This window comes from Melopsittacus undulatus, chromosome Z (genome assembly GCF_012275295.1).
Source record: "Melopsittacus undulatus isolate bMelUnd1 chromosome Z, bMelUnd1.mat.Z, whole genome shotgun sequence".
NCBI classification, from domain to species: domain Eukaryota; kingdom Metazoa; phylum Chordata; class Aves; order Psittaciformes; family Psittaculidae; genus Melopsittacus; species Melopsittacus undulatus.
This window is the reverse complement of record NC_047557.1, coordinates 50,004,122-50,022,545: the sequence shown is the minus strand read 5'-3', so window position 1 is coordinate 50,022,545 and position 18,424 is coordinate 50,004,122. Positions and strand designations below refer to the sequence as shown.

The 18,424-nt window shown below is 40.4% G+C and overlaps 1 protein-coding gene across 2 annotated transcripts in view; it reads right to left on the bottom strand.

Annotated features, from left to right (window-relative positions):
• Nucleotides 1-3,765: 3,765 nt before the first annotated feature.
• MARCHF3 (membrane associated ring-CH-type finger 3) overlaps nucleotides 3,766-18,424 on the bottom strand; it is a 71,710-nt gene continuing 57,051 nt past the window's right edge. For both annotated transcript variants that reach the window (XM_031054449.2, XM_031054450.2), the window contains exons 4-5: nucleotides 8,819-9,028; nucleotides 3,766-4,133 (exon numbers count right to left, since the gene is read on the bottom strand). In XM_031054449.2, coding sequence (XP_030910309.1) covers nucleotides 3,975-4,133; nucleotides 8,819-9,028 — 369 coding nt within the window. In that variant the 3' untranslated portion in view covers nucleotides 3,766-3,974. The remainder of the gene's footprint in view (nucleotides 4,134-8,818; nucleotides 9,029-18,424) is intronic.

Below are 18,424 nucleotides of genomic sequence, written 5' to 3'. Positions count from 1 at the left end.
CCATACTATAGGCTTGCTTGTTTTATGGGCCTTCTAGGTATTTATAAAGCTGGGGGACTCTCCTACATTTTCTGTTGTCTAATAGTTTTTAAAGATACTTTTGAATACCCAAACTAGTATTTGGTAGTAAAGAATCAATACTGAATTCTGCTTGCAAGGCAAATGGTTGTTTAATTAACCAGCTATGTGTTAAATAGAGGTTGGTCTCATAAACAATAACATTAACAGCTTAATTTTTAACAGTTATTTTTATTTAAACTTACCTTCATTTGAAAGGAAGTGCTTTTGGGCTTTCTCAGTACCTGTTTCTCCCAATAGCTCTTAATTTCTCTTCCTGATGATGTCCATCACATCAAAGGTCTCTTGCATATGTTGGCCCTGGTTCTCTTTAAGTACTGAGTTCATACATTGCCCTGTGTGACTTCACACTGTGAAACTGATGAAAAGTTATTTTTAATAGATGAAATGTAAGTGACAGTTTGAAGTCTCAGTCTGGGAGAACTATATAATTGAGTTTAAAAAATGTTAAAAAAAAAGCACCGGACAAGCAAAACCAAACCTAAAGTATCTTTAATCTTGCTCATGCTGTGACTTCCAGTTGAACAGAAGGCTGTGGTGTTTCTAAATCGTCAATTACATCCTTCTGTATCAGTTTATCCACTGAATGTGCTTTTTCCCACTTCTTCCTAAGTGGCTTACAGTGCTGCTTCTGCCGTTTTATTCTTCTGGATACAATAGCAAGTAAGGAGCAGCATAGCATCCTGCTGTTTGATCTTTTACCTTTTCAGCATCAGCATTTTTTAAAATATCACTGCTTAACCTTTGTTTTATGTAATGTGATAGAGCCTTTTCCCTCCAAGACTAGTCTGTAGCAGAAGTAGAACTTCCTTACTTTGCATTGTACTCTTCCCTAATACTGAACTGTAGTGGACTCTGTGTAGATTTATACACTTAGCATAGCATTTCTGTCATCAGCAAGCAAGATGTGAAAGGAAGGAACAAAACTGTATTATGTCTGCAGCTTCTAGAAGGTTTCTTTGGCTGGCTTATGTTGTGCTGCTTTTAAAAAATTGCTGCTTAAAATACTGATTTGAATACTACTTCTGTATAACTTAGCTGGAAAAGGAATGTAAATCACATGGCCAGCTGCATGAGAGGAAAGTGCTGCTGAGAAGAAAATCAAATTGTATCATTAAAAAAAGAAAAACACCCTCTCCCATTCTTTCATTAGTTAACTTATTTCTGCTTAACTGGAGCTCTTTAAGGTTAGCATAACAGATGCCATTGTACTACCAGGAGCCTTGCTAGCTGTAGCTACTGATGCAGTTAATTTTGTCTTTCACATCTAATCAGACAAAAATGAATATCGCTGCTGATGTAGAATATTGGCTGTAATGATCCAGGTCTAAATTTTTTAATTAAAATTTGGACTTTGGCAACAACAGTTTCAGCTAGTGGAGGAAAATGTAACCCTTGTCAGGATGAGCTTTCTATCTGCAAGTCTTTAGTTCAGAAATGGGAATAAGAATATCACCTACCTTCATGTTATGTTCTAGGAAAAACAAGAAAGAATATGAAGTATGCTTTCTTCCATAGCTTTAATGCAAAGTGGTGTGTGTGACTGGATAGTTTTTGGGTTTTATTTTCTCTTCCACTCTTCCATCACACCCCCCAAAAAGTAAATGAATGGGAGACTGCCTAGTGATGACTTTGTCTTTTTGCTGTACTTGTACACTAAGCTGAGAAAGTGGAGTAGTGATGTATGCGCTAAATTAAACTGTGCTTTCTCTCTGTCGGCTTCAATATGCATTCCACAGAATAAATAAGCTATCTGTAGACAAAAAAAGTGATAATTGAAATAACAAAGGCAAGCATGACCAAGTCACTGTGCTGATCTGGACCTTGCAGCTTGATTTAAATAATTGTTTTCTTAGTTGCTACTTAATTCTGTATGATCCTAATTTACTATCAAGAACAGTGCTTAGGAATAACACTTCTTTCCTGGGCCAGCTTTCTAGGATATCTCCCAAGGAAGCAAAAGCAGTACCATAATTTTGAAGAATACTTATCTAAAGCAAATGTGTAGGAATTAAAGAACTGTCTGTGTCCTGACCCAGCTACACTTGCTTTATTTCTACGCCCCTGGCTAGCAGGTTTACTTTTAACCTGGAACTCTCTGCCTATGTGAATGTTCAGTCTTCTATCCAGAGAGTTATTTGCATTTGCAAAGCAAGCTTAAGAAAAAAGTGCTACAGGTTTTAGACCATCAGAGTTTGTGGTATCAAAGTCTTAAGAATCCTCTATAGTTTCCTTTGGAAGAGAAACAGATATTTGCTGCTGAACATGACCAACCCCAGACCTTATTTTTAGGCTGAGTATAGATCTGCAGGCTCATGTTTTGGGTTTGTTTTTGTTTTTTTTTCACATCTTGGCTTGGTTTGGAATTAATTTTATGTCTGAATGAGGCTGTTCTTGCTTTGTATAGGTGATTCTTGTATCCCCATGAAACTGAGTTACAAAGAATATTGTTAAATAACATGACTACAGCTAGATTGGTCCAAAACCAGAATGATTTTTTTTTTTTGGGGGGGGGGTATTGTGGGGTTTTTTTTGATTTTTTGTTTGTACTAAGCATTTTCTCCCATAGAGCACAAACAACATCAAATGAGCTTATCTGATGATAAATACCATAATACCTTGAATGATGTGAATTTAAAAATTATTAGCCTTCTTGCTCTATGCCTTTTGTTTTCAGTTGCTGTGGAGTTTGGGGGAAAAAAAGCATTGCCATGAAATTCTGTGTAGTTCTGTAAAATGAGTCTCTAATTGTGTGTATCTTCTTAAAGTGCAGAATTGCTGAATGAATTGGGAGTAAAACCAACAGGAAATAGTTAATGCCACCCAGGAGTAGAGTCTAGTCTTTACACTGCAAATTCATATTGGTCACCATAGGCAAGCTATTACATTCTTTTTAAGAAAGTGCTTTAGTCTGAGTGTTGCAAGAAGAGGTCAAGGCTTACATATACTCTGATATATCTATGCGCCAAGCTGAGAACTCTGAAGCTTTAAAATAGTGCTAATTTTTATGCAAGACAAGTTCCTGCTTCCCAAAACATGTCTAATGACCTCATTTATTATGTATGCAGACCTTTCTTTACAAAAGTAAGTCTTACAATTAGGGTTAAATTCAGCTTGGTGTAAATGCAGAGAAAAACAGCCAAGTTTGAATTTGCAGGAGCAAAATGTGTGTTTCAGTACAGAATGAGTTGCCCAATTTGTTGCTTCTAAGTAGAAAAAGTGCAATTATTTTTTTTCCCTGAGTGTTAAGTACTAAAGTACTTGAGTTGGAAGATTACTGCAATTTGTGTCATTTCTTTCTTTTGCACCTGCTAAATGTGTTACCTAGAATTTTCTTTCCATGCCAAATAAGAAACAGCAGATCATTTTCTGATCACTTTGTAGCTTTTAAATAATAAGCCTATTTGTGGAACTTATAACACAAGTTTTAATAATCTAGAATATTGGTATAAAGGATCTTCAAATAAAATCAACTGGGGGAGTGCTATTGCTGTGCTTTAGAAAACTAAAACCAGCAGTGGTTACTGTTGATCTACCTAAATAATACTGTAGGAACAGGAAATTATAAAGACAGAACACTTCTTAAACTTGTTTTTCATTGATAATTACCATAGTTTAATATTTTAAACAAGAAAAAAGTTTGTATCACTTGATGTATTATTAACACAAGTTTGTGCAATACCACACAGTATCTGCTAAATAAGAAAGTTTGGCAGCTTAGCAAAAATCATGTGATTGCAGCATCCACGATTTAAATTCAAACAAACAGTGACTTATTCCTCTGCAAAGAGTTGGTAAATCAAAGTAGCACACTTCAGTGTTCTGGACAGTGCCTGATGCCAGTGAGTTTGACGGATGTATTTTTAGTGCATGGCCCCTATGCATAACTGCCCAAATCAAACTATTGTCTCCTTTGAGTTCCTCTTGATGGACTGCAGGCCCAGCAGAGACTGCTGGCTGGAGGGAATGTTGGCAGAATTCGGCAGTAGGAGTATCACACGCTGATTGGTCCGACGCCATTCACTGTATAACTTACAGTGATACCTAAAGGATACCTGAGGAGAGAACGGAGATGCACTTTGTTTGAGTCAGAGTGGTCCTCCAAAGAAGCATTTGGGGTTTGGGGAAATGCCTTGAAGTGGAACAAAAAGCAGCCTGATTGGATGGGATAAAAATGAGCAAAAAGTAGCAGGCAAAGATGAGACCTAGCAGGTAGATGGCTTGTTCTCCAAGTTGCTACAGCAGAGAAGAAAAGCTGTCAGTGCCCTGCTTTCTGTTGTTGCCTACCTCTTCTTCCTTTATAACATGAAAAATCAGACAAGACTCTGTCTTTCCTGAGAACCAGAATTCGTGGCAGCTACTTGGAATGAGAATGATTTTGGGGTCCTATAATGCTGCAAGTTGTTAAACTTACAGTGTAGCTGGCTGGATGGTGAAGGCTTGCCAGTAGCTAAACTGTGTGCACACAGTGACAGGGTCATATCCTTTAATGCTTTATTGCTACATGCATCACATTAAGATTGCAGAGGTGCAACAAGGTGAGTGTGAGCCATCTGCCAACATGTGTATCTCAGTTTAGATTGTCTTTGATTTTTTTTTTGTTTTTAATAGCTAACAGATTTCAACCTTAATATAATTCTGCTAGTAGTGGAAGAGAAATGACTGATACAAGACAACTTGGCCCTATATATTTTTTTTAAAATAGCTTACTGCTTATTTTAGTGACAGCTGAGTGTAGTGAGAATTATGTTTAAGAAGATGTACAGTTTTAAAAAAACAAACAAATGACAACCCTGTAAACTGCCTTGGGACCTTTTATGTGACAATTACTGTGTTCTTAGCTGTGAGCAGGAGGGACCTTGTCTTGTTAACTGTTCTGTCTTCATATACAGCTGGTCATTTGTCACTGATTTTTATGCACCTGAGCAACTTCTGTAGGTCTGTGCTATTCAGAGGGTGTCATGAAGGCTGCAGGTAACATGCTTGGTTTGCACAGCTGGGTGGAAGATGCTGCTGACTGCTAGCAGAGAAGTGGCTCTGTGTGCTGGTTACTTTCCTGCCCTTACAGCAGTGACAGGATGGCTGCCAGTGAGGTATAGAGGGAGATTACATAATATACAAGCCTATGATTGTATCCTATAAAACCATTTCCTTCTTGCAAAAAGTGTTTTTAACTAAGTAAATGATTTACCTTTCTATAAAATCCTACTAGGGGCAAAAAAAAAAGACTTGTTTTTTATTAAATATTTATTTGTCTGTCTGCTGGTTAATGAGGGAAACATAGAGCTTTTGTTGACTATACGGTTGCCCAAAGACAGCTCTTCCAGCAGATCGATTCCCCATCTTTCAATCTCCTCTGCTGTCCCGGAAGGCAAAGCAGTCTACATCTTCATTTCTGTGGTACATCATTATATGAATGAATATGAGAAATCTCTCTTTAAAAAGCACTGCAGTATCAGCAGAAGCCATGGGGCAAGGGGAGGGTGAGGAAATGACTGGACACCGAATACCCGGAAAGATGAATGCCATGCAAAATGCAGTGACTGCTTCAGAGAAGTGAGCTACAATTTTAGGTTGAGTTTTCAAGCAGCATCACGTGAGTTCTTTGAGGAAGGGCTGCATTGTTAAGCCATGCTTTAACTGCTAATTTGTTTAAGGCATTTTCACAGGATAACCTAGTTAAGTTTGACAGCTTGTTTACAATGGGTTCTTGCCTGGAGGCAGTTTCCAAGTGATGTCAGCTACTTAATTTCAGCAGAGCCAATGTTACTCACCCTAAGCTGTTACACTGGATGCAAAACTTGAGATGCTGAGCAAAGGCCAGATTTACATTGGTCCTTGGCACACTAGTATTTGTTAACCTCTTCAACAGGGTAGCAAACAGGGCCTTTCTAACTTACCCTGAATTAATTCAGGTGGGCCTGTTTTAAACCAGCAGTTACCTTACACTGGAAGCTATAGGGCGAATCTTATTGTACTGCAACATGCTACTTGATCTTAAAGGAGTCAAGATTCTCTGTGAGCGAGAGAAAGCAGAGTGTGACCCTGAATTCTCAGTTTAAATAGCAATCTCTGATTTGTGTTTGAAGCTTTCTTCTTGGGAGTAGGTTGGGGGTTTTTTTGGGGTGTGTATTAATAGGTACAGTGAATAAACTCAGAGAAAAAGCAGCAGCATTGTATAGAGAGCATGGCTGTTTAAGGGGAATGGATAAAATAGCTTATTGGATGCTAAAAATAGCATCTCTCCCATTCACTGCTTATTTGGGTAATTATGGTATGTAAATAACTATATGCAAACTTTTGCCTCATGTTCTGTGTAATTTGCCCCACACCTCTTAATATACTCCCTGCACAGCAATATCTAAGCAAGCAATGCAGGATTCCCCTATTTCCAAAAAGTAAAGGGCAGGTGCTGCTGAAGCATTTCATGGGGCTAGCACTTCTGAGTGTGGGTCCATTCCTTGCTATGTGGCAAGAGAAGATGCATCCCCTGTGCAAATGCAAACTGGGACTTTCCTGTGTTGACTGATGGGTCTCGGCTGCTGAGCAGAGCAGACAAGTCTTCTCCATGTAGGGGATGTTAAGTAGTTGCTTTACATCTCTACCTTGATTTTGCAAATCTGCCCTCTGAGAATGTGGGTAAACACTGTCACTCAAGCCTGTTGGCTTAATCTGCAAATATACTTAAATCTGCTCCAAACTCTTCTGAATACTAATGCTGTGAGGGCAATGAGGGCATCTTCTTACTGTGAAGAGAGCCTCAGCTCCATCCCTATCTGCCCACTGAATTGACCTAATGCTGAACAGGAGGGCTGCTGTGCACTGAAAGGCATCCTAGCTTGCCCTTCCCTGGTGAACACAGTGCTTCATTAGCCCATCCACCTCCTGCTGGTCTGAATAATAGATCAGACTGGATTTGCATCTTCCACAATTCAGTGTACATTAAAGATACACTGTTTCAATTAACCATGGAACACATTTACATCAGGCTCACTATCACCATATTCTCCAGCTCCTATAACACATTTCTCTGTATGCTTCTGAAGAGGTAAGACTTAGAAAGTGAATAGAAGGGATTTTGCCACTTACAATGTAAACGCAACAGATGATGTTGGGGGCTACACTTGAGATGCTGTGGAAATTTTAATGAGCAGGGTCAGGTATGTCCATGTGTCATGGGTAATTAAATCCAACTTCTTAGCCAGGCTCCCCTTACTGACTTCCAATCATTCTGGTGCTTGTGAATTATGTGTCTTAGATAAATTGGGCAGCATTTGGAGTTCTAAGGCAGCCATACACGAAGGAGGTTTGAAAAAGCTTTGCTTGAATACCTGACAGACAGTAATGCAGGAAATACAAGTGTCACTTCACTATTGGAGTAAATGGCTGTCCCGTCAAAGCAGAGTGCTGCTGGTGCTGCTTCACAGAAAATGGAAGCAGAAACAACACAAACAGAAACTGCAGGAGGCTGAGAGAAAACTCTCAGCTTTTCCTACTACTGTGTGCTGCTGAAATTCACTTGCAGTCTTCTATGGATGAGGCAGGGTGTCACTGTTACAAATGAAGTAAATGAGATGCTGCCTTTCATAGCTTTCTTGGAGCTAGCTGTTGCGTAGTGTAGAGGTTTTGTGTTTTTTACCGTCACCACTTCTCCTTTTGCAAGCTTACTGTGGGCTCACGATAGGGGTTTCTTACTGTGATATTACCTCTATTAGTGTCTCCTCCTCAGCAGCTTACACTGATCAAAAACTGCTGGATGGGGGCAAATATACAGCATGTGGCCATACATAGTGTGCACGAGAGCTGCGTGCTAGCCCTGCAGGATCGGGGGCTGTGCTGGCACTATGGGCAGGGTGGTCTTCCCCGATCAGGGCAGCACAGGCTCATATGGGTTTTTCTTCTCACAGCAACACAGCCTCGCACGTGAATGCTCCCTCTCTGCATCTGCTGTTCTGTTCTCCTCCTTGCTCAAGAGTTAAAGGTGTAGGATGTCAAACTCAACAGTAACCTGGGATTTTCAGTGAACTGCTAGACCACAACTTGATGAACACTTGTTTTGGTAGCTGTCCTCTGGGTTTGCTTCATTAATGCCAAGCCAAGTGTTCCTTGGTGCACTGGTGCCAAGAACTGACTTCAGTTTAACAATTTGGCACAAATCAAGTGGCTTTTAGAATGGGTCAACACACAAATGACAGCTGCAAAGGCAACTGTGTTTCTACACACTTGGGTGTAAGGTGTGTTCTGCTATGGACTTCCCTTAGTGGCACAAGCACAGGTAATGAGGAAAGCATGGGGTGCACCCACATGCAAGGCTTTTGAATTGTAAAATTAGCCAAATGTTGGATTAGAATAAAATCTGAATCCTCTAGCTTCCATATTGTTCATCTAAAGTTCTTTTGTGCACTGTGCCTTCACCTATTGCACATTATCTTTAATGTAACTTCCTCTCATAGCATGTATCTTGGAACTCCATGTTGTCTCCCTCTTACTAGCTCCTCTGGTGTCTGGGATTTGGGAATGACTGACCCAAAATCGAACTGTCTTTCCTGTTTTTCCAGAGAACTTGAATAGTGTGAAACCCAGAGGTTTCTTGCAGATGTAAATTAAATTTATCAGTACAGGAGGCATATATAAGCAAAGCTTTGTACAATGATGTACATGCCCTACAGCACTCCATCATTAATTTTCTGATTTGTTCTTTCCCTTATTCCTATGAATTAAAGAGAAAACCAATACTTACTAGAGTCCAAAATAGGTAAATAGTGAAGAGTGCGACAGTAAGTGCAATAAGGCCAACAGCTTCTAGTCTGCTACTAAAGTGCAGATGGTTCACTGCTCCTCTCAGACACAACCAGCCAGAGATGCTCGCCAGTGGAGTGATAAAAAAGAAGCACAGCAGGTCTCCAAAGAGAGTCCGTTTCTCATGCTGGGGGCCTGGGTTCCTCAGCCACTGCAGGCATAATGCAGATAGAGCAAGTGTCAGCATAGGGAGGATGTTTTACCAGAGTCAAGCAACTTGCTTACAAAATGCAGACCCTGCATTTTGCATGTTCCCTCTGAGGAGGGAACATGGACCACATGCAGGACATGGCTTTGGCTGTCCCTAAAGAGGTCATACCTGAACTTTCCCACCTCTCTGCCTGCTGATGTGTACATATACCTACTGCATTTTTTATTCAACTGTAGAGCTGTCTTGAGAAGGGGGAGTGTTTTGCATAGCACAGCCCCTGGCATTTGTCTACTCAGCTGTTTGAGGAACTCCCTTAACATGGAAGGAATCACGCTCTTCTTAAGAAGAGTGCAGAAATTGTTTGTTAATGTTTGGCCACGGTATTTTAAGTTGGGTTTTGGTTGGTTTTTTGTTTTTGTTTGGTTTTGGTTTTTTTTTTGCATTCTGCTTGTAACACCAGCAAAGCCATTTTCAGCTTGTTTCAGGTATGTGTAAGCCAGTTAAATGCACACAAGGTTATATTTATTAAGAGGAAAACCTTGCATGGAGACCTCATAGCAGCCTTCCAGTATCTGAAGGGGGCCTCCAAAGGTGCCAGAGAGGGACTCTTCGTCAGGGACTGGAGTGATAGTACAAGGGGTAATGGGTTTAAAGTCAAACAGGGGAAGTTCAGGTTAGATGTAAGGAAGAAGTTCTTTACTGTGAGGGTGGTGAGGCACTGGAATGGGTTGCCCAAAGAAGTGATAACTGCCCCATCCCGGCAGTGTTCAAGGCCAGGTTGGACAGAGCCTTGAGTGACATGGTTTAGTGTGAGGTGCTTCTGCCCATGGCAGGGGAGTTGGAACTAGATGTGCTTAAGGCCCTTTCTAACTCTGAACTATTCTATCATTCTATGAAAACAGTGCCTGATAATCAACTGCTGAAGTGAAGGCTGATTGAACAGCCATCAAGCCCAGACACCCATGCTTCTATAAACAGGATTTTAGATGGCAGAGGTGAAAGAAGTTTAGCCTACAACAGTACACTGAGACCTTTTAATAAGAAAACCTCATCACTCAAGTCAATCTTTGAATAGGAAGACTACCAAGCCCTGCAATTTTTGCTAATGTAAGCTGCAAGCTTTGGTCAGAAGCACTCTGCAACAATTTTTAATTCTTTGAGCATGTACATGGTGCTACCAAGGATAGAAAATAATTCTTACTGGGGACCCTAAGAGCCTGGGAGCTGTACATATTACCCTAGCCACCAAGGGCAAACACATTATGTACTGCACAGGACTGTGTGTACCCCAGAGCCCATGAGTTAAGCAGAAAAGTCAAAGCTGGTAACAGGCAGCAGAGGTGGAAGGCACTGCCATAACCCCAGCTACCTGTGCAACCACAGCTGGGTGCAAGGCAGGCTATCGATGACCAGTCTATCACATCCCTCCCAGGTTCCTGCTTTGAGAGAGAGGCCATGCTGTAGGCAAGGAAAGTCATGCTCCAACAGGGAGCTATGGCATTATCTGTGATCAGTACAAGAAGAAACCAAAGCTGCTGCAGATGAGTGCCAGCAGATGTGGATAAGGCTCATGTATCCTTAAACTGTTTGGCCCCCTCATTACTCACAGCACATTATACGTGGCAGTAGAAGTCCAATCTCCTTAAGTTCAGAAACTAAGGTTAAAACTTCATCCTGTCATCAGTTAATGCCCTTTATTCCCAGTCACCTCGGGGTTTTTTCTTCTTGTGCTATAGCAATTTCCCAAAGGAACAGCAGGACTCAAGAGGTTGATGAAGGAATAAGACCAAAGAGAGTTGTGCAAGATAATGAATGTTCCTCATCTAGGTATTCTACCCCTCTGTTCAGACCCTGCTTTATCTTTTCCTGCTTTACACACACCGTAAAAACAAACAGCAGCATTTATCTCTCCATTGTTATATGGGGTGTAACAACAGTAAAGAAATTAAGTCCAACCAGGAGCTAATTTGACACTAGCAGAAAGACACAAATCAGTAGGTAAGTTTGCCTTAGCCTTACCATCTTCTCAGATGGAAATGATAAACTATCTACTTAACGGAATTTTTTTGTGAGGTTTAAACACAACACAGTAACTCAGCAGCCTAAGATCTATTTTCTATTTGACTAGGGAATTTAAGGAACACAAAAATATATTCATAGACATTTTTTGCAGGATATAGTCTTTTACTAATCTGAATACTTTTAAAAGCCAAAAGATAGGGGAAGTACTTTATAACTGCTGTGTACTACTATAAGCAAGAAGTTGTAAGGGAAGATGTGAGTCAAAGAGGGAGGCTTAATATTGTTTTTTCCCCTTCCAAACAGTGTCTTAAGCTCAAGATTATTTAAGACACCAGAATACCATGTGTGGTAGGTTCATACCAGCCTGCAGCTAAGCACCACACAGCCACTTGCTCACCTACCCACCACATCAGTGTGGAGGAGGGAACAGGAAGAAGCTGCAGACAGAGCTTGGGCAACATAAGGAGACATATGTTTACATCTGAACAACTTCATAGAGAAAGCTACAGTCCTGTGTGAGATGCTCACACCACTTTCCTTGGAGCTTTTATTTCATTTACTTAAAAATACTCCCAAGAAATGCGTCTGTAACAGTTCCAGGGTTTATTTCATTGTTGCTAGACAGGACTGATTTCAACCCTCACCTTTGCAATTGCCATGAATCCCTGTAATCCAAAATTGCCAAGAAAATGAGAAGAACTGAAAGCATCTGGTGGTGGAGATTCTGCCTTTAAAGGTGACTATGAAGTGTTTTTTTTTTTAAGTATTTGTTTATAAACTGTGACCCACCAGAGAATTGCTGAGCAGCTGCACTACTGATCTCAATGGCAATTGCAGGTGTTCACCACTTTCTTAGGGCAGACCTTAAAAGGTCAACATCTCCTTATGTCAGTGCTATGGCAACTGCTCCCCCGTAACTGAGCAGTGAAGAACACAACAAAATCTTTGAGTCCATTTGATGTAGGCTGCATCCTCAAATCACAGCCTGTTTTGATCCTTTCGGCCTCCATGCAGCTCAGCCAGTATATGAAATGCAAGAAGAGCAAGAAGAGCAAGAAGAAAGATCAGCAAGAATACATGCATGCGAAGAAGCACACACATGATGGCATGTGTTGTCATCTCTGCTCTGTGACTCTCATGAGACACAAGACAATGCACTTGGGCAAGCAAAAAATGGTGTGAGGCTGCTTACAGGCTGCCTGCACTCCTTATGTCTTATCTGACCCATATGAACAAAGAATCAAATAAAACCAATTCAAATATTAGATGAGGCTGAGACATACAAGAGGAGTATTATGCAATAATAACTCCTTTCCCGCAATTCTACAGTCTAACCTTAAAAGCTAGTTCTGAAGTTGAAGTCAAAAGCAATGAGTAAGTTATTTGAGTGGCTGTATGGATTTCAGTCACAGCACATATTTATCTTTTGAAGTACTTCTGTTTAGATTCTAGGTTTCAGTCTTTTCTTTTGGAAATGTGCACTGTCAAGTTACTTTGTAGCTAAAAAGGCAAGTCAGCAAATCCCTTCCTGAAACTGAAACCCACACAATGGTCTCAACAAAGTGTTGAGCTGATTAATTGGTGTGGCAGTGCAGGAGGGCAAAGAACGAGATGTAAGACCAGATGCAACTATCATATCTGCACTATGACACTCTGACATCTGTTCTATTAAAATGTGTCAATACACTCAATTATTTCTGCAATAAATTGAGACTCTTACAGCAATAATTTTAATTTTTTGGGAACAAAAAAAGTCATAAGAAGGGTTATGTTTGAAGTAAAATGCTGGCTTGCCTGGCAAGGCACTATTTTATTGAGTGCAATCTTAAAGTGAACAGTGATTCCAGTTCCTGATATGCAGGTGAAGATCCAGAGTAATACAACATGAATTGACATTAATAATAGCAGCAAGCACAAATTCAGTAACAGGTAAGCGCAGCACCTGATGCACAGCCCACTAATAGCTCATGACTGACACAAGCAAAGAAACCCTGGAGGATCCAGCCCCTTGAAGAAATGTGAGGTCCTACCTCATCCCTCACAGTGACACATAGCAAATGGGGTCTGCTCAGATGCAAACACCCTCCAAACCCTTGTCTGCTCCCCCCACTGTCCATGCCATCACATTGGCAGTGGGTGCTGCGATGGTCACATGGTCCACACACACTGCTTCAGCACAAGAGGTCTGTGCTCAGCCACGTTCTGCTAAACAGGGCAGGTGCGGCTGAAATAACCCAGACTGGGCACTCTGCAAAAAACCAGCCACAACAACCAGCTGGGGCAGGACAGCACCTTCAGCCACATTATCTCTTTACCCAGCAGATGTGTGCCTAAGCCTGCAGGGAGTGGCAAAAGCTTTGTTGAGACATACTGGTCATCTACTGCACTCAGACAGGACTGCTTCAACTGGAAAACAGACAGGGTGTCAGGAAAACAGCCAACACCACTAGAGGTGACTTAAAAAGTCTAGTTATCGCAGCAAAGTCACACTCTAAAAGAATCTTGGGACTGGGCAAAAGAAGGGAGAACTGAAGGGGGACATCAGTAAAGAAGTACTACTTGAGTTCATAAACTCTTTAAAGTAGGAATCCTTTGTAAGAGAGAGATGAAACACAGAATTTTATTTGTGGGGACAGTTCAGCTCTGGGAACAGCAATACCTTGTTTCTGAACATCATGGGACAAAGATAACACTGCTCTTATTCAGAGGCCAGGGCAGAGGGAGCAGAAATGCTGATGTCAAAAATGGGAAACATGAATGGGAGGTCAGTTTCCTTCTCAAGCTTTAGACATCATGGGTCTCAGGGACTGGATGAAAAACAAGTCTCCCAACCACAGTGTTGGCTTAAGAGCAACCAACTGTGAGGCCGAACACAATGTGCATTCTCCTGAATGCACAGTGTTGGCTTAAGAACAAAAGGGTAACAGTTAGCCATAAATACATTTAGATTAAGAATCAGAAAAAACTTCCCAGCCTTCACACAATCCAGCTCTGGAGAAGAAAAGACTCAGGGGGTACCTTACTGCTCTCTACAACTGCCTGAAACGAGGCTGTAGTGAGGTGGGAGTTAGTCTCTTCTCACAAGTCACAAGCAATAGGACAAGAGGTAATGGCCCCAGGCTGCACCAGGGGAGGTTTAGACTGAATGTTAGGAAACATTTCTTCACAGAGAGGGTGCTCAGGCACTGGAACAGGCTGTCCAGGGAAGTGGTGGAATCACCGTCCTGGGAAGTGTTCAAAAACTGTGTAGATGAGGCCCTTAGTGACATAGTACAGTGGTGGATGTGGCAGGCCTGGGGAAATGGTTGGGTTTTTTACTTCAAAGGTCTTTTCCAGCCTAGTTGATTCTATGGTTCTATAATTCTGCTTCACAAAGCAGAGCTGAATTTAAACTATTGTCTGCCCTAGAAGGATAACACTGAGCTCTTGATCTTCATCAGAGAGTCTCCACACTTCCTTCAACTGAATGCAGACCCTGGTGCTTGGGAATTTAATGTGAGTTTGTAACAGTCCTATGGAGACTTTTGGTCTGTGAGCCTACTACTGGCTTCCAAAATTTTACCTTATGTTTGACATTGTCAACTGATCTGAAACTTCAGACTCCTGCGATGAGCGAATGGGCTCAGTTACCTTTTAACTGGTTTTAATCCTTCCTAACCAAACATGGCTGGAGACTGAAGAACTGCTCATCTGCAGAGATAGACAGGCGGAGGCATCCATGCGACATGCCAGCAAAGTAAAGCCTGACATTTGGAGAAGGAAATCATCATAACAAGCAGCAACTAAGGACCAGAACACCCTGGAGAAGCTGAGACTGGGAATTTATCTAACCTAACCAAACTGAGCTGTCAGCAGAGAACTGCTGTAAAATACCTCCACAAGTATGAGCTGCTTCACCATTGCCAAAGGCCAAATCCTGAAAGCACTCACCTTCATAGGTCTAGCTACAAACGCTAAGTATGTGCATAGTGTTTTTCAGATCAGAACCTAAGGCTACAACCTGTTTCTACTGGGAGGCCCTTTTTAGTTCACTACATTATCCTTGGAAAATTGACTTTGCATAAATGTTACTGGGATTATACTAGCAGCAAAGAAGATTCTGCAGAATGAAGAAAATCTATCACACTGCTTTTTAGTTAAAGGTATTTAAATAGTTATCACAAATGAAGGTGGGGGGGAGGGGAAAGACAGGAAAGAATTCTTTCCTAAACACATTTCCCTTTGAACTAAAAATAGCTTATTACACATCAAACATATCAGTTCATTTTGTTCTTTTCACAGTGATAACTCTGCAGTGAATCTTGGTGAAAACTGTCTGTACATAGGCAAAACTGCTAGAAATTATTGTCATCTCTGGTTTCATGCCAGCAATGAGCAATGGCAGCAGCTTGCCTTGGGCTTTAAGCAAAGAAAGACTCCTGTTGCCTGGGCTTTTTTAGTGTGTTTCACCTCAGTGAAGTACCTTTTTTTAAGAACAGGCGGACCATTTATTGGCCAAAAATCCTCCCCCCAAAAACCCCAATCAACCATCTGAATATTTTTGTTCAAATACTTCTTAACTTGAAAACTTTCTTTTAACCTTTTCCAGTGGAATTTTCTGAAATTAAGCTTATCTACCTGTAACTCAAAATACCATCTTCCAGACCAGAATGGTATGTATGTTTGTATTCATTGCAAGGAAACATTTAGTGTGACTTGAAACTTTTCTAGGTTAATGTTTTGCCAAGGAAAACAAATATTTGACAGTTACTTTTCAATTGAAAAAAATATCTGTATTTCAGTTTTGGGGTTTCCTGCTCAGGTCAAGCATTCAGCTCCTGGCACAGTATTATTGTCTTCAGTGGGTGATTTTAGAAAGGCCATGGTGACAGCTCACAGACATGTTCCTTTGGTCCTAAAGAGGGTCCTGCCTGTTTGATGGCTAGAAACTAAACAATTTGATCTTTAATTTTATTATGCTAATGTTACAGCCTCTTTGTAACTCAGTCTGCTCTTATTTAAGTTTAGCCCTTATTTTAAGTACCAGGAAATATTTTAATTGTGGATGTCTGAATGAGCTGAAGATACTTTCTGAAATATCAAATGAATTTTATTTGCATCTTTTAGAAAGTGGAAAGAGTATCTTATTTATTGTAAGGGTGGTGGTGTATAATACACTTTTTGTTTGTTTTTTAAAAAGAATAAGCCACAGTGCAGATAGGAACCAACCCCAGGTGGTAGCTAAGTGTAAGGAGAGTGCTGTTGGCTGTTGCTGTCACACCATAACTGAATTTGTAATCTAGATCCTGGGTAGTTTGCCAGCTGAAAACCAGGAGTCTGATATACAATGCTCCACCAAGTACCAATAATACAGTGGCAGGTACAGTGGCCAGTACAGAAATAATTGTATAGTTGTATAATCCAGTTTCTGGGTTATACAACTTTGATGTCTAAAAACAGGATTACTGATTCACTGATAGTGAAAAAAAAACCCAAAACCCCACCAAAACCAACAGTTTACTAAGTTGCACAATAAAAACCTATGAAATTTCTTGTAGGTCAAATGAAACAGTATTATACTGTTTAATATTAGTCTGGCTTACTGCTATTCCGTTTTCCTACTATCCATCTTAGTTTGTATTTCAGGTGATGCTTGTATTAGGTAAAAGATTTCAAGATGTGTCAAGAAAAAAGATTTTGTGAAACTGTGGGAGAAACAGTATTCCCTTTCACCTGTACGTTTTTCATATTTCCCATTCTATTTTGGATTAATGTATTCCCAGTTAGGCAAACAAATGTATGCATTCAAGAAACTCAACAAAATCACACTTTGCATTTTAAATCAAAAGCAAAGCAGATTGGCTATTGGCAACACATATTTCTACACACTGTAAATGTCCTGATCTATAAGCCCAAGGATATGGGAACTAAAGACATGACAGATAATGAATCTAAACGGTCAGATGCAATAGAACTTCTCATTTTAGCACTTGCTTTTTCCTAGAAAAAGCAAACTTTGCCTCCTGTTGATGGTAGGAAATGCTACTAGCAGGACAGAGATAATAACCTGGCACTTCATATCAGTACTACAGAATTATGATGTCAAAAGTAAAGTCACAAAACCCACAGCATTTTGTCTCATCTTGCTAGTCCTTAAAGAACAGCACTGGGCCTCTTCCAAAGGAGCTGTTTCCTCTCTGCTCACTTATTTTCTCCTGGGAACTCTCCTCAATATTTTTTGCCCTTGACTGCTAGACTTTTAGAACAGATCAGTTACAGATGTGATGGGTGATGATCTGAAGGCACAACCTGTTCACTGGCAAGTAATTTTTGCTCTTTTTTCCTTTTCTTTCTTTTCTTTTTTTTTCTTTTTCCCAGGGGTGGTTTGGTCTTGTTTACGTTCTTGCTGTCAGTACTATGAGAAAGATTTGTGCTTGGAAAAAGTCAAGCACTTTAGCAAAACATTTCTGTAAAGAACATAAAATAACTATTCAATTTCTCTGTAAAGGAGAGAGAAGAGCTTGTTCTGGTCTCTGGATTTTTCACTATTAGGTATGAGTAGAGTATGGTATTCAAGGTGTAACAAGTGTCTTGAAGAGGTTATGCTTTTAAAACTTTATGTGTTGGGAAGTTTATTTTTGTTATACTTCCTTTAACTCAGACATACTTCTACTGGGAAACTACATGGCTGCTTCAATTTCTCCCTGTGTGACTTGGGCCTCAGGGGGGTGGTTTGCAGCTGAAAACAACTAGGTACAAAAGATTCTGCATCACTTTGCCCTTCTTATTTTGCCCTTTGGGTCAGGAAGGGAGGGTAGATGTACATACTTAATGTGCCTGCTCCCAGCCCCAACGTGCTGTACTGACAGTTGCAGTTCCTCCAAACATAGATTCAAGAAAGTTTTCCTACGTGGTGACTATGCTGAGTCACCATTTTCCTTCTGGCTTTAAGAGTGCCCCTTCTACAAACTTCTTGCAGCACATCTGGTGTCTCTTCATTACAGTAATTTAATGCTGATGATTTGCTTCACTGAGCAGTGGAGAGGAAAAATAAGCAGAAAGAATCCCAACAGCTAAAACCAGATGATTCAAAGTCTTGCAGAAAAACTAAAGTAGTAATTCAGTATAAGAATTCTGGAAGTTTTAAATTCTAATGTAAGCTCATTTTAACTGCTTCGTGCACAGATGTAGGTTTTAGGGGGTTTCAAATTTATTTTTCTTTATCAGCATGAGCTCTACAGCCAGCAATACATTGGGAAAAAGGGAATTTAATATCTGCCCAATATTGTGATGATTATCCTGGCTTTGTTTTTCTCCTAGTCATGCTGTTTTGCTTATGAGTTTTATATTGTTAATTGAGTGTTTTCTGTTTGTTTGAAAAAAAAAATGAACCAA